Source organism: Sturnira hondurensis, unplaced genomic scaffold (assembly GCF_014824575.4).
Source record: "Sturnira hondurensis isolate 20B ecotype Veracruz unplaced genomic scaffold, ASM1482457v3 Scaffold0014384, whole genome shotgun sequence".
Taxonomy (NCBI): Eukaryota; Metazoa; Chordata; class Mammalia; order Chiroptera; family Phyllostomidae; genus Sturnira; species Sturnira hondurensis.
Window position 1 is genome coordinate 39,387,561 of NW_028087015.1, and position 13,815 is coordinate 39,401,375.

At 50.9% G+C, this 13,815-nt stretch overlaps 1 protein-coding gene across 2 annotated transcripts in view; it reads left to right on the top strand.

Annotated features, from left to right (window-relative positions):
• The first annotated feature begins 8,190 nt into the window (after window positions 1-8,190).
• EGFLAM (EGF like, fibronectin type III and laminin G domains) overlaps window positions 8,191-13,815 on the top strand; it is a 137,865-nt gene continuing 132,240 nt past the window's right edge. For both annotated transcript variants that reach the window (XM_037063204.1, XM_037063205.1), the window contains exon 1: window positions 8,191-8,968. In XM_037063204.1, coding sequence (XP_036919099.1) covers window positions 8,872-8,968 — 97 coding nt within the window. In that variant the 5' untranslated portion in view covers window positions 8,191-8,871. The remainder of the gene's footprint in view (window positions 8,969-13,815) is intronic.

Here is a 13,815-nt window from a genome sequence, read left to right on the forward strand (position 1 = left end):
GGCCGGTTTCTCCCGAGACCTCCACAGCCTTTCTCCGTGCTGTCAATGAACTTAAAAGCATGAATCTAAGTCACCCCTCCTGCTCTTCAGATAATGACCGTCCTTCGGAACTCTCTGTTCCTCTTTCTCCCACCGGCACTGCCACCCCGACACGTGCACAGCTTCTCTTGCTCACACCTTTCCCCTCACACCCTTGCTTCTCTGGGGCTGGCTGATGCGGGCAGAGAAGTGCCGCGTGCTAACCCCGACCGCTCAGGGGAGGCCTGGGTGGCGGGCCTTACAAACTCAGACTGGATGTAACCACACAGGATAGTCTGAACATTAAAATCCTTAAGGAAAAGCAGGTCGGGAAGATGCACCCTGGGCCTGTCTTCTTGCATCTAAGATAACATCCTTTTGAAATGTCAAACCAATCTCCTTTTTTAGGACTCTGCGGGGTCCTCCCCTCCCCACCTTGCATTGTTATCTTGTTCCCTGAATACACCTGCATGTGTATAAATGTTAACTATCCTGCCCCAATATAAAGGAGGTATGTATCTTTGTTTTGTTTTGTATCTAATCCCACAGATTTCCCCTCTTCACTTTCTCCGGCCCCCTTCATCTACCACCAATGGATTTCACGTAACCCTCCTCACGCCTCCTCCTCTGATTCTAATGTGAAAAATAAGCTGCAACACTGCCATTCTTCGGAGCATTTTCTCAGTTCTTTGAGACTGTGCTTCCCTGTCAATTGTCATTTTGGCTCAAATGAATGCCCGTAAGACTTCTTCTTAGGCTGGTCATTCTTTTTTGACAGTCCCAACCAATACACTGCTCACCCAGCTACTTTCTACCTCCTTGACACCTCCTGCTTGGAGACACTCGCCCACCCGTCCATACCTTCAAATCCTCCAGCCCTCTCCCCGTCTCGCTTCCTCCATTAAAAAACGCACAAATGAAAGTATAACCAAACTCAGATGGAAAATGTGGCCCTTTCCACAGGTTTCTCTCTTGGTGTCAGAAAATCTGCATTTATTTGTAGTCACCAAATAACCCACACAGGGAGCCAGCTCTGCTTCCTATGCCTCGGTCGCCGGCCCCTCCCTTCCCCCAACCCCCATCTCCTCTGTCTGGGCAAGGGGAGCAGGGGTCCTCTCCCAGCGACCCCACCCCCCTCCAGAGGCCAGGAGCAGCTTGTGTTCTGCGGGCTTTGCGTGTGTTAAATGTTGCGTTTTCACTTTGTTTTAATTTTTGCAAGAGACTGTTGCTTTCCAACTTCAAAGATTTTTGTCTGAGAATAAACCTTTCACATGACTCCTTCTTGTTTTTAAGTGGTGTCATTTGTCTATCCTGGGAAAAGTATGGAGGCTCTTCCGTGGAAGCTGGGATTGTGACCCGAGGACAAACAGAGACATCATCTTACTCGACACCCTTATTTGGGAGAAGAGAGAAATAAGGTCTGCAGAGGCTGATTGCATCACCCAAGTCCCACTGGACGCTCAGGACAGGGCTGGAGCCCGGGCGCAGGCCCCTTGACCTCTGGTCCTGAGACTGTCCTGATGTCATGAAGTTCACACGCAAGCCTTGCATTTTGCTGCTGAATGCTGGTTCCCCAAACACATGCCATTGGGAAGGTTTCGGGCGGCCTGTGTGGGGTCCAGTATTTCACTGTGTGGTGTTCAGTCCCAGTTGGACTGGACGTTGCACACCCCGGGAGGTCCCCAGCATCCCCCACACTGGCAGGGTTGCCTGCTTTTATAGGAAGATGGCAGCCTCTCACTCGTTTTCCAGCGCATTGACCCCCGGCAGCACTGACCAAAGTCACCTCCTCAGGGAGGCCTGCCTTTCATGCCCCTACCCCTTCCACAGCACCTCCCTCAGACTCCATGCTCTTCTGCTCGCAAGTGAGGGGCCCGAATCTCTTCTCTGGGTCCCTCAGTCCCCACCACTGCCCCGTCACTCCACCTAGCCTACCCCATAATCTTCCAAAATGCACCCGTACTTTTTCACCCAAAATAGAGACATTCCTATCATTAAAATACCAGCAGTAAAGAGAACACAATGCTATTCCCCGCATTTATCCCAGGCCCCCCAACACCCTTCCCATGCTCAGTTAACACTCGTGGTTGGTTCTGCATCTCGCTTTGTCCACTTTGTGGTGTCTCAGCACTGGAAGAAGCCCAAGGCCCATGATTTTTAGATCGCTGTGCCACACTCCACTCTGTTCCGCCCCCAGGATGCGTTTTACCAGCTCCTCCCCGCTGGTGGGTGTGACTGTTGCTTCCAGGGTTGTGCTCTTACAAACAACCCACATCCCACATTCCAGTCCTCATGCACTGCAAGGTCCTATCCCTGCCCAAATCACTGTCACATTCGTGTGCTGCCAACCGTGGGGCTGATGTCCTAGGTGACAGCTAAATTTGCTGACAAATTAGTCTTGGCCTCTGTGTTGACAGGCATAGTATTAACGAGGCCTTTCTTCCTGGTCAGGAGGGAGCCCCTAGATAAAAGTTCTTAACACACTCTCTTCCATTGCTCTCCAGTGCTTTTTTAAACTAGAAGGAACGTAAGTCCTAAACAAGACATACTTTTAACCCATGGCAGTGTTTCAAATCTTAGAAATTTCAAGAAAGTGAAGAGACCTGTAAGTGAGAGACTGCGGGAGCAGATGGGCTTGGCTTCTGCTCCAAAGCACGTAACTAGGATGGCTGTCTGCACAGCTCACGCTGGATGAGGAGTGGAGGCGTGGCTTTGGCCTTGGACATGCGCTTGGCTGGTGCTTGTGGGGGAAAAGATAGGGTCTAGAGCCACATCCTGGGAGTCACTTCTCATCCCCAGGAGGGTGCCACTGCCCATGTCTAATGCTGGAGGGAGTCCTGTCAGAGAGGCACCACCCTGTGACACATACAGAAATCTACCGCTGATCTAGAAACAGAAGGTGAGAAGTAGCTCTTTTTTTTTAAAGATTTTATTTATTTATCTTTAGAGGGGAAGGGAAGGAGTGAAGGAGAGAAGTATCAATGTATGGTTGCCTCTCGTGAGTCCCCTGCCAGGAACTGGCCTGCAACCCAGGCATGTGTCCTGACTGGGAATCGAACTGCGATCGTGTGGTTCGCAGGCCTGCACTCAATCTGCTGAGCTACACCAGCCAGGGTGAGAAGTAACTCTTTTAAAAAGAGACATGGACTGATACCTTTGTGACCTTGGGGAAATTTAGGTTTTTAAGCAAAATGTGAAAAGTGCTAGATGTCAATGAAAAAAGAAAAGATCAAGTAAGTTAAATTAAAAGCAGGGCATTCATTCAATAAAAGCCATCATCAAAAAGTTAAAAGACAAGATGGAGCAGGAAAAGTATTTTAATATAAAAATCCACCACCAACAAAAATACTCTTATCCCTTGTATCTAGAATATATAAAGAATGTCCACAAACCAATAAGAAATAGGTAGATAATCCACCTGGAAAATGGGCAAAAGATGAACAGGCACCTCACAAAATAGGATATGTAATAGCCAATAAACAAGTGAAAAAGTACTTGACTTTATTGTTTATCAAAGAAACACAAATTCAAACTCCGTGGTGTTACTACACACTCACCAAAGTGACTGACGTGCCAAGGACAGGCACTGTCGGTGTTGGGGATTACGGAGTGACTGGAACTGTCCTGTACCGCCAGTGGGAGTGGGCATTGGTGTAGCCACTTTGGAAAACTGTATTCTGTGCACAGATGTCACAGCAGAAATGCATGTGTGTGCTTAGCTAAGACACGTACCGGAATGATCACACAGACATTTTGGGTTGTAGCTCCAAAGTAGAAAACATTCAAATGTCCATCAGCAGGAGAATATAAACAAATTAAATTATGTACACAATGAAATACCATACAGCAAGGAAAAATAACCACCCAACTTGCATGAAAATCTCAGATATTACCTTGTGTATGAGAGGCTAGACATAAATGATTACATTACCAAATTAACCTACTGGATTCCATTTACATAAAGTTTAGGGCCAAGCAAAGCTAAGGTAGATGTTAGAAGTTCAGGAACGCTTTCTCATTTGGCTGAGGGGTAGGTGATAATTAGAGGGAGGAATGAAAAGACTTCAAGGGCCTGGCATTTTTCTACAGGGTCTGGCACAAATAACAGCCCTTTTTTATGACAAAATCTTTTCTTACAAAATCAGAAGCACGTAATTCTGTAACGCCACACTCAAGCACACCCTAGGACATTTCAGGAAATGTTCGAATTGCTGTCCGTCTCTCGGGAGACAGCCACAGACCAGGCACTAGCCACACTCCAGCAGGCCTCACTTCTGCCGGGCCCGGTGTCTTATGATCTGGGGACTTCTCCCACGGGGATAACCCATGGAATTCTACACCTGGGGTGTGTACACCTTTGTTTGTTAAAAAGCTTGCATTAGAATGAAGGCTGGAGATTCACTCGGTTGCCCAACCTCACTATAATTCCCCAGTCATTTTTAGTCGATGCCGCCAGGAAGGGACGCAGAAGAAAGGACAGATTTGGGGAAGCCGGGTCATTTACCCTGAAAGCTCCAGTTCTGTCCCCGGTGAATCCTGGTATGGATATGAGCCTAATTTAAACATTTGTGAGGTTGATGGCTATATTTTTCATGTATGATTGCATAGGTTGTCATTTGTCATACAGGGTCTTCCTCTCGACACATGGTGCCTCGCTATGCAATGCTTTATCCCGCTCTGTGGAGCAGATGGCTGTGTGACTGTCTTCTTCCCACGAAACCGCAGTCCCCTTGAGTGCAGAAGACACTGCTGTACTTTCCTCTCAGTCTCTCTGCTCTCGGACAGAGCCTGGTGCCTAATGGGATCAAATCTCAATGACTGCTTGGGGATGGGGCGTGCTTACATGTTTTGGAGGTGGGGAGTGCTTACATGTTTTGCTGACCTATGTATATTTGTGTATTTTAATAGAAAGTGAATGGGAAGCTTGAACGCTCTTCATACTTCATCCAAAACATATGCATGTAGGGAGGAGGCCTGAGGGGAAGGACTGGGGGTGCTGGTCATGTCCCGGGTCTCGGGCTGGGGGCAGTTGCACGAGTCCGCCTACTTCACTGTGACGTGTCAATCAGTTCACTCACTACAAGAGCATTTTCTTTGTATGTTGTATATTGACTGAAACATGTGAACATAATATATTGTTCCAGTTTGATAGGACAGTGTGCTGACGAGAGAGAGTGTGTGCACAGGGTCACCCCCAGATATTGCTTGTGGGAGTGTAAATTCGGACGGTCTCCTGGGGAGGAGGTCTGGCCAAATTGTCCAAGTGAAAAGGCACTCAGCCCGTGGCTGAGCGACGGCTGGTCAAGAAAGGCGCCCACATCCTGTTATAACGTGAAACACATAACACACTCAAGACCGCTCACTGCAGTGTTGTCGGTGACAGACTGGAAGCAACAGAAGAAAGAACGGATGGTAGTACACCGTGCACTGGAATACTGTGCTCCGGTTAGGAAGAGGGAGGCAGACCCGCATTTGCTGATTTGGAAGGGCCTGCAGGTGAAAACGTGCCAACGAGGCGTTTCTGTTGGTTGTAAACATATGTGCAGGTGTTGGTTTGTTCCTAGAATCTGTGTAGAAAGACACACAAGCAACTGGTCACAGTGGTTGCTTCTGAGAGAGGAAGGGGTGAAAGGAAAATTAATTTTCACCGTATGCTCTGCCCGATGCACATTTCAGATTTTATGTGTACGTATAACCTATTCAAAAATAAATTAGATCTAAATCTAATTTCTTTGTTGCTGTCTTTTTCTCACTCTCACTCGGGGACTTTCCGAACATTCTACAATTGGCAACTTCGCCTTTCCTTTCCGCCAACGGCCTCCAAATCCACTCCGTGGAGCAAAGGTCAGAGTCTTCTTTCACGAGATTGAGCCAAGCGGACAGGTCACTCTTCTGCTGGCGACCTTATTAATTGAGTTTAGACCTCCAGTGAATTGGAACAGATTTTTAAAAATGAAACATTTAAAGCCTCTTCGCCCTCTTCAGCCCTCCTCCTCCCACAAGGCAGGAAGCGAGGGAAAGGCAAGGGCTGTGTTTGTCTTTACCAGGTTTTACAAGAGCCATGAACCAGTGGTCCAACTGAAGGAAGAGGGAACTGTGGCGCCCTGCGATCTGAGCAAAGGAGAGTCCGTCCAATGTGCGCCCTCGGTTGTAACAGGCAGCTCATGAGAGGCGAGGTCTCAACTCGGTGCTCTGAAGACCTGGAGCTTTTGGAGGCGCTGGAAAGTGAAATGTAACAATGTAATCAGAGGAGATTCTGCAAGGAAGAAATAAGGGGGACCTCTGGAGGAGCCCAGCCAGCTTCCCCATCACCCACGGCCATCTGTGAAAGATGCAAGGGAGGCCCAGGGCCAGGTTTGAGGTGGTGGTGTGGACGCAGGATGCGGCTCTCAGTGAGAAGGCCGAAACTCAGGCCGGAGAACTTACCATGGACAACTCGTACAGGTCTTTTTAAAAGTATATTCAGAGAAAAAATGGCTTGCATTAGCTGATGGTATTTTATCACATAATAAAAAGAAGGCAAAGTCTGGAATTCAGCGATGATTTCATCCAGCCCCTATATTTTACCAAGACAAACTACAAGCAGGGTCCAAGACCCAGCCAGCGCCCACAGGTCCTGTTTCCCAGCCCGCACGACGCCCCCCGCCCCCGCCCTAACCCGCCGTCTGCTCGCCACCTGTGTCCTTGGAGCCTGGTCTGGGGAGCCAGACCACCTGGACTCAGTCGCAGCCTCATGGGAGCTGCCTGACTTTGGGCAAGTTTTCTCAGGCCTTTCGATGCTTCAGTTCCTTCGTCTGTCGAATGGGGATGATACTGAAACAACATCCACCTGGGAGGGGTATGAGTGGGATTATTCGCCCTTCACAGGGTGTCTGGTTCGAGGGAGGTGTTATGTAAATACTAACGGTTGACATTACTTCCAGTTTCCACATCAGGGAGAATCCTTTTTCACGTGGGAAAGAGCAGAACCAACATGGGAGGTATCTTCATGGTAACGCTTGCTGGGCTGTGGGTGGCACGGTAGTTCTGAGGTCAGAAGCCCTTTAGTGTGGAAAGGGCTTCCAACAACTTCAGGGCTGGCAGAGTTCAAGCCCAGGCGCATGACTTGCCAAGGATGCCAAAAGCACATTCCTGCCGGTGGGAGGCAGGGCCGGGATGCCTGCCTTCTGGGGGCTCTGACAGTCCTCGGGGGCTGGGATTCTGGGGCCTTGGGCAGGGCAGCCCTGGGGGCAGGCACCGTGCCCGGCTTCCAGATGGGCCCTCCTTGGACTCTCCGTGGGAGTGGAAAGCAGTCTGCCTCGCCTTTTCTGCTCCAGATCCGCTTAGAGGACAAGCTCTGGTGTCACGGCTAAGACTTCCAAAGGCTCAAGTTGGAGTGGACTTTCAACCTATGGACAGTCGCATCCTCGAGCTGGAATGCCATCGGAAGGGCTTCGCTAACAAACAAGAGAGGGCTCAGGACAGACCCTTTCGCCAGGGGGGCACTTCCTGGGGGCAGGTCTCTCAGTCCACATCTGTTCCCTCTGGTTCTCCCAAATCTCGGTTAACAAGGAGGGGCCGGACTCCCAAGGGGTCTCAGACGCGCTGCGAGGTGGGGCGGGCCAGCCCGGCGGCGACTTCTGTCCCCCTATGCGGGGCACCTCGCAGGGCCTTTGGTTTAATCCCCGGAAGTGGTCCGGTTGCGTCTCCTTCTTGGTTTATTTACTGGATCTGCTCTCTCTGCTCCCTGGCTTGGAGCTCTGCACGCGAGTGTGCAACGCGACTTACGTCCCTGGGTCTCCCTGGCAAAGGCACATTTTATTAGTGTTCGGACAGCAAATTCGGAGAAGGTGCTTTTACAGGCCAGGACGCCGGAGTGACCAGGACCCCGCGCCGTTGCCCAGCCCCAGCCGCGCCCGTCTCCGTTCGCAAGGGGCTCGAGCTCACGTCCGGCTCCTGGACGCCAGGCTCGACCCAGAGTTCCATCTCCGCCCCCGGAGGGTCTCAAATTGCCTTCCCCTGCAGCCAGGGGACCCCGCTCCCCCGCTCCACTCGGCGTCTCCGTCGGAGGCCAGCGGCTGCAGCCCTCCATCTGCGCATCTTAAATCCGGTTTATCTTCTTAGCGCCCGGCCCCGCCCCCTACCTCCCCCCCACCCCCCGCACTTTCAAATCGCCGCCCCGCTCCTCCGTTTCCCATCCCCCAGAGTGCGCCGCACCGCCCGGAGCTACGTCCCGAGCTGCGGGGGAAAGCGCCAGGCCCCGTGGCGGCCACCTGGAGCGAAGCGGCAGGGTTGGGTACAGCCAGGGAGGGAGCAGGCGCCGCAATATTTCAGGGTCAGGACCACGGCCGAGTGTCTTGGATTCGCCGTCGCCAAACTCCTACTCTGTGTCTCGAGAGGTCGAAGTTGCCCCTCCTAGCCCCCCAGTCTAGGTCACCAGCCGGGAAGGGTTGAGCCGGGGGTGGTTGGACGGAGTGACGAGTCGGCTGTCTGCCCCGGAGGTGGGCGAAGCGTAAATTGTCTCAGGGCCTGCCCCTCTCACTTCCACCGGATTGTAATTCCATCCCCGGGCGGGTCCAGCCTCCCTCCCTCCCTCCGCGGCCAGCGGGTCCCTCCCCGTCGGCCTCCTTCGCCGCCCCCACCCCCCCTAAAAGCCCTGGCGCTGGCAGCCGGCTTCACTCCTGCACGCCGACCTCCCGGCTGCTGTCCTGCCTCCTCGGGCTCCTCGGTGGGCGCTGGTCCAGCCTCCTCAGCCCCCCAGCCCCTCGCCCCGGCCGGGGAATCCGCGGGGCCGGCGTCCTGCACGTCCCCCAGGAGACGCCCTCTCTCTGCGCGCCCAGGACTTGGTGAAACTTTGCGGGCGCCCGCGGTGAGATGGATTTAATCCAACGCATCTTGTTCCGGCTCTTTCTCCTGGCTTCCAGCCTCAGACCCAGCTTTGTGTCGGTTGGAGAGGCTCTCCGAAAACCAGGTACCGCTCTCAGCGTGTCCGAGGTGGGGGGCGCCACGCCCGGAACGCCCGGGTCCGGGTCCTGGTCCCTGGTCCCTGGTCCCTGGTCAGGACGGAAAGCTGTGTCCGCACCACCTCTCCCGGCGTCGGTTTAACTGGGTTCGTCTCTGTCCAGGGCTGAGATAAACGACGCCCCCTACCCCGCGCCCCCACCCCCACCTCCCCCACCTCCCAGCCCAGGCGGTTCCAGGGACGTTTGTTAAACGATGATCTATTACACAGACACAGCAGAGGTGGAGGCTCTGCATTTGATACAGAGAGCGCAGAGCTGGGCTAGAGATCACGCTGTCTCGGTTACAGAGGGTTGCAACTCTGCAGGCAAACAGCTCCTCCTGCGTCTCCAAACATCTTATTGAATTCACATTGTCCAGAGCCCAGCCATTTCCTGTTAAGTGTGTGAAGATTTGCCTGCAGTCCCCTCTGCCCACCTCTGGCCCAGCCCTCGCGCTCGGTAGGGCCGGGCCTGCGAAGGGGGCGTTCGCCTTCAACCCGGGGCCCCTTCCTCAGCGAGCAGGACCCAGCGGGTGCATTTGATCTCCTTTCGAGCGCCTGTCTTTGCTCTAAGACTTAAACGAAAATGTGTGGGTTGGAGGCTGTTAGAAAGAAGTGGAGGGACCTTGAATCACAGTAACTTGCGTTTCCTCTGGTTACACCTGGTAAAAAGTCTTCCTGCGCTTGCGTTGACTTTGATTTGGCTTCTGTTGCGAGATTATTCAAAGTAGTACGTTCGAAGCAATAAAATTCTAACCCTTGTTTCCCGAATAATGATTTTTATTCTTTGCTAACACTATATTTAGAATTCTGAAAAATCTGTTTTTCCTTCGTTTACTTTGTGGCAAGGTTGTCTTATGGGATTAATTATGTCTTAGGAACAATGGAAAACAATGTACTCTTATTTGAATGCGGTCTGCAAAACTTTGCAGAAAGTGCCATTTGTCTTCAAATGTTTTTTTTTTTTTTTTTTATGAGAAAGAGACAACCCAGGGGGCATTTATCAGAGGGCACAGAAAATCATTTTGGCAGATTCCCATATGGCTGCTTAAGTATGTGTGCTGTTCAAGGATCTCTCTGTTGGGAAGGTGACTTGTTGCCTTCAGCTCCATCTCCCATCACCTGGGCCCTGCTACCTGCCTCGACATTATTGTAACCCGCAGCACGCTTGAATTATGAGCTCTTCTGCTTTTCCATTTCCGCTGTTCAATTCATTTTGGAGATAATAGCAGCAGTCCACTATTACATCGGTTTCTTATACGCACACATGCGCACACCCGCAGGATTTCCGTGAAGGGCTTCTTTCTAACTTTTCCTGGTTAAGATAACCTCGTCATGATCAGTTGCGCTCCACCGGTCTCTTCACCTACCGCCGTCTAGTCGCAGTTCTGAACGGTGCACAGTTCTCTCGGTGGTTCGTACACACGAACAGAGCGCGCAGTGTTCTTGAGGATAGATTTCCATCATTCAAGCAGGGGTTTGTTTTTTTTTTTTTGGCATAGCGTTTTACAAAATCCTGCTGTATAAAACTGCTCGTATGATTTGCTGTATTTCCTTTCTTCTTTTTTGCAGTTCCTCTCCTAGAAATATTTCCCACCTGGTTCACGCACAGGCTCATTCTGATCTCCATGCCGTGAATGAGCCTGCCGTCATGACCTCTTTGGTTCTCTTCAAAGCATAGATGGGATTTGCATCGTGGAGACTCCCACCTGTGAAACACATTAGCATATTAAATACACCAAATCTGAGGCAGAAGGAGTGTTTGGACTATGTTTAGCCTAGACAAATTTTTCATTACTTTATAATTTTAACCAGACACTGGCTTTCAGGTTGGAAAGCTACTCAGATTAAAGTGACAGCTACTCTATAAACTTCGGGGGGAAGAAATTTCCTCCTGGGCTCATTTACATCCTTGGAAAGACTAGGTTTTGATCCGGAAAATTGGTCCAGATTAAAAACTGAATCGGCTCAGTTTTTAATCTGGCTCTGATGTGAACAGCCACCAGCTAATTTATAATCTTCCCCGGACACCAGCAACTCCTGCGGGTAACCATACGGGGGATTCTTTGTAGCTTTGTTTCCTCAACAGAAACTGGTTTGTGCTCCGTTCTTTGAAGGTAGCATGGCCACCGTGTAGGCGGGCTGTAACAGCCCTCTTTCATTTGGTGGCCCTGTCTGTCTTCCCACACTGCTCCATCTACTTTTTGACAAGTCCAGCTGTGCTGGAGAAGTCTTGGATTCAGAATCAACCCGAAAATTCCCCATCCCACTCACCTCTGGTGACAAAAACCAAGAAGCAGCTTCAGTTAAGGATCTCAGTTTGGGTCCAACATGGGGCACCTTCCCTCCACCCCCAGGTAGCTCAACTGTCGTTGAGCATTCAGAAGGGAACCTCTGCATTTTCTGAGACTCACAAGAAGTGACAGTTTTCAAGTTAAGTCAAATTAAATAACAATAACTAACACTAAGTAAGTGCTTGCTGCACTGTTCTAAGAACTTGACACATATCGATGTATCTGATCAACCTACAGCTCTGTGAGGTGGGTCCCACCATTACCTCTGCTGCTGAAATGAAATTGTGGCCTAAAGAGATTAAATATCTCACCCAAGGCCACACAACTAGTAAGTGGGGGGATGGAATTCAGGCTCTTGTATTCAGGACCAGAAACAGAGTTCTTAGCAGGTATGGCCAGAGGCGTGCAGCCTGCCCTGGAGGGCTTTGCCTCCTGGCTGAACAGGGGAGCTCATAGGACAGAACCATGCAGAGGGGGTTACCCCACTGCTGTGGGGGGACCCTGTTAAATGCTGTTAAGCATTTGAATACGTAGGTGGGATCATACCCAGACCTCCAGACATAGCAGAATGTGAATAATACCAACAGGGAGCTCTGGAAGCTACTGTCTGCTGACTTCATCCACAAGAACAGGGGTGTCACCTTGCAGGGTGAGGGAGTACTTGCTTTGTCTTGTTGAGCTCCTGGGGGCTAAGGCCTGGGAGGGGCCGAGGCCCCCTGGGTGCCTGGCCATGGAACAGGGTCTCTGAGACTGGCAGGGCACCACCTTTAGTTCCCCAGGCCTTCATTTTCTGGGGATGGTCTGCATTCCGTTTCAAACTACAGGAAACGAAAGACCCTCATTTTACAGCTGGGCAGAGGGTAGTTAAGGGACTTAACCCAAGTTAACAATAGACCCTGAACTTGAACTTGCACCAGGCCCTCTTGAGTGGTCTCTGGCCCCTCTCCTTTACCCAGAGTCTCACGGAGAAGTGAAGAGGGAAAGGGAAATCCAGGCGAGTGGGTGTGCACCAAGCCCCGCCTGCTCCCAAGCACAGATCAGATTGGTAACTCTGGGTGTGAGCGAACTCTCTGGCTGGAGGGCTGCCCGAGGGCCCCGCCTCTTTCCTCTTCCTCCAGTCCGGTTTGCCTGACGTCCAGGGTCCATGGGACGAGGTCAGGATAGGCTTAAGAGTTCAGGGTTTTCCCAGGAGGACCTGGGCTTCCACGGTCACCCTCAGGGAGGTGTGGGGGTTTCCAATCTTTCCCTTCAGCTTCCTCCGAATTCCTCTGCCTGTAAAACTGGACACAAGTGACGATCCCGGGAAACTCAGGAAGAAAAACATCAGAGCTTGGAAGAGCAGGGTTAGCTCCTGCATAATGTACCGTGCAGGCCGATGATGGGGGAGTGAATGCATGTGCTGCTGCTGGCGTGAGGCTGGATATCTACAGGGCCAGGGGTCAGGGGTCAGGGGTCATCCCATTGTACTTCCTTCACACCACTGTGAATATCCTGGTATTCATGAGATACTGGTTCTCCCCTCACTTACAGCTCTCTTCCAAGGCCCCTTCCCAAAGCATGGGATCTGGGGGGCTCATCCCTCCAAATGTCCTTCCTTCTCCTTTTCCAACCAACCATACTCCACCACAAGGGTGATTTCATTGTATTGCTTCTTGGGGAAAACTGGAGCCCACAAAGGCCACCAGATGTGCACACACAGAAAGAACATACCTTGCGCTGCTCTTTATATATATATATGTATATATATAGTTTTTTTATTATATACATATATATAGTTTTATATATATATAGTTTTTATACTATACTATACTTTTATACTATATATATATAGTTTTTTTTCTTTACAAATTAAAGGCAACAGCCTCCACAGGCTAAAGATTTCAACTAACTGAAAACTCAGGTGATGATTGGCATGTTTAGCAACTTTTGCACATTAAGGTCTGTATGTTTGTCTTTTTAGATATAATGCTACTGCACACCTAATGGATTACATGGTGTAGCCATAACTTCAGCAGGCATTGGGAAACCAAGAAATTCCTGTGGTTCACCTTATGGTGGCGTTTGCTTTACTGCGGTGATTGGAAGCAAACCTGCAAGTCTCCGCGGTAGACCTGCGTGTGCATCCCAACTGCTAGGTTACTTCTGGCAGAAATCCCTTCCTCCTACCCTCACTTCATCAGCCCTCGTCATACCTAACCCGTATAAAGAAGCCTGTCCCCCCCCTCTTCCCCGCCCCCCCGCCCTCCCTCGTTTGGTTCCCAATGGGGTAAAGGGACAGAGAGGTCAAGGTCAGGGGTAGATGCAGTAAAACATGAGGCAGTACTTGTTTCTCAGAATTCTTTCTCATGGAAGGGTGGCTTGGCCAGGAAAGAACTGAGCGGAGTTGTGTGTCTTTGTCTCTCACCCTGAACCCAGGCCTTCCCAAAACTTAGCGTTCTTTGGGGAGCAGTCGTCATCTGTTTGTGGGTGAGTCGAGCTCCAGCGACTCACTGCGACTCGGAACTAGATTCCGGGAAGGTGGGG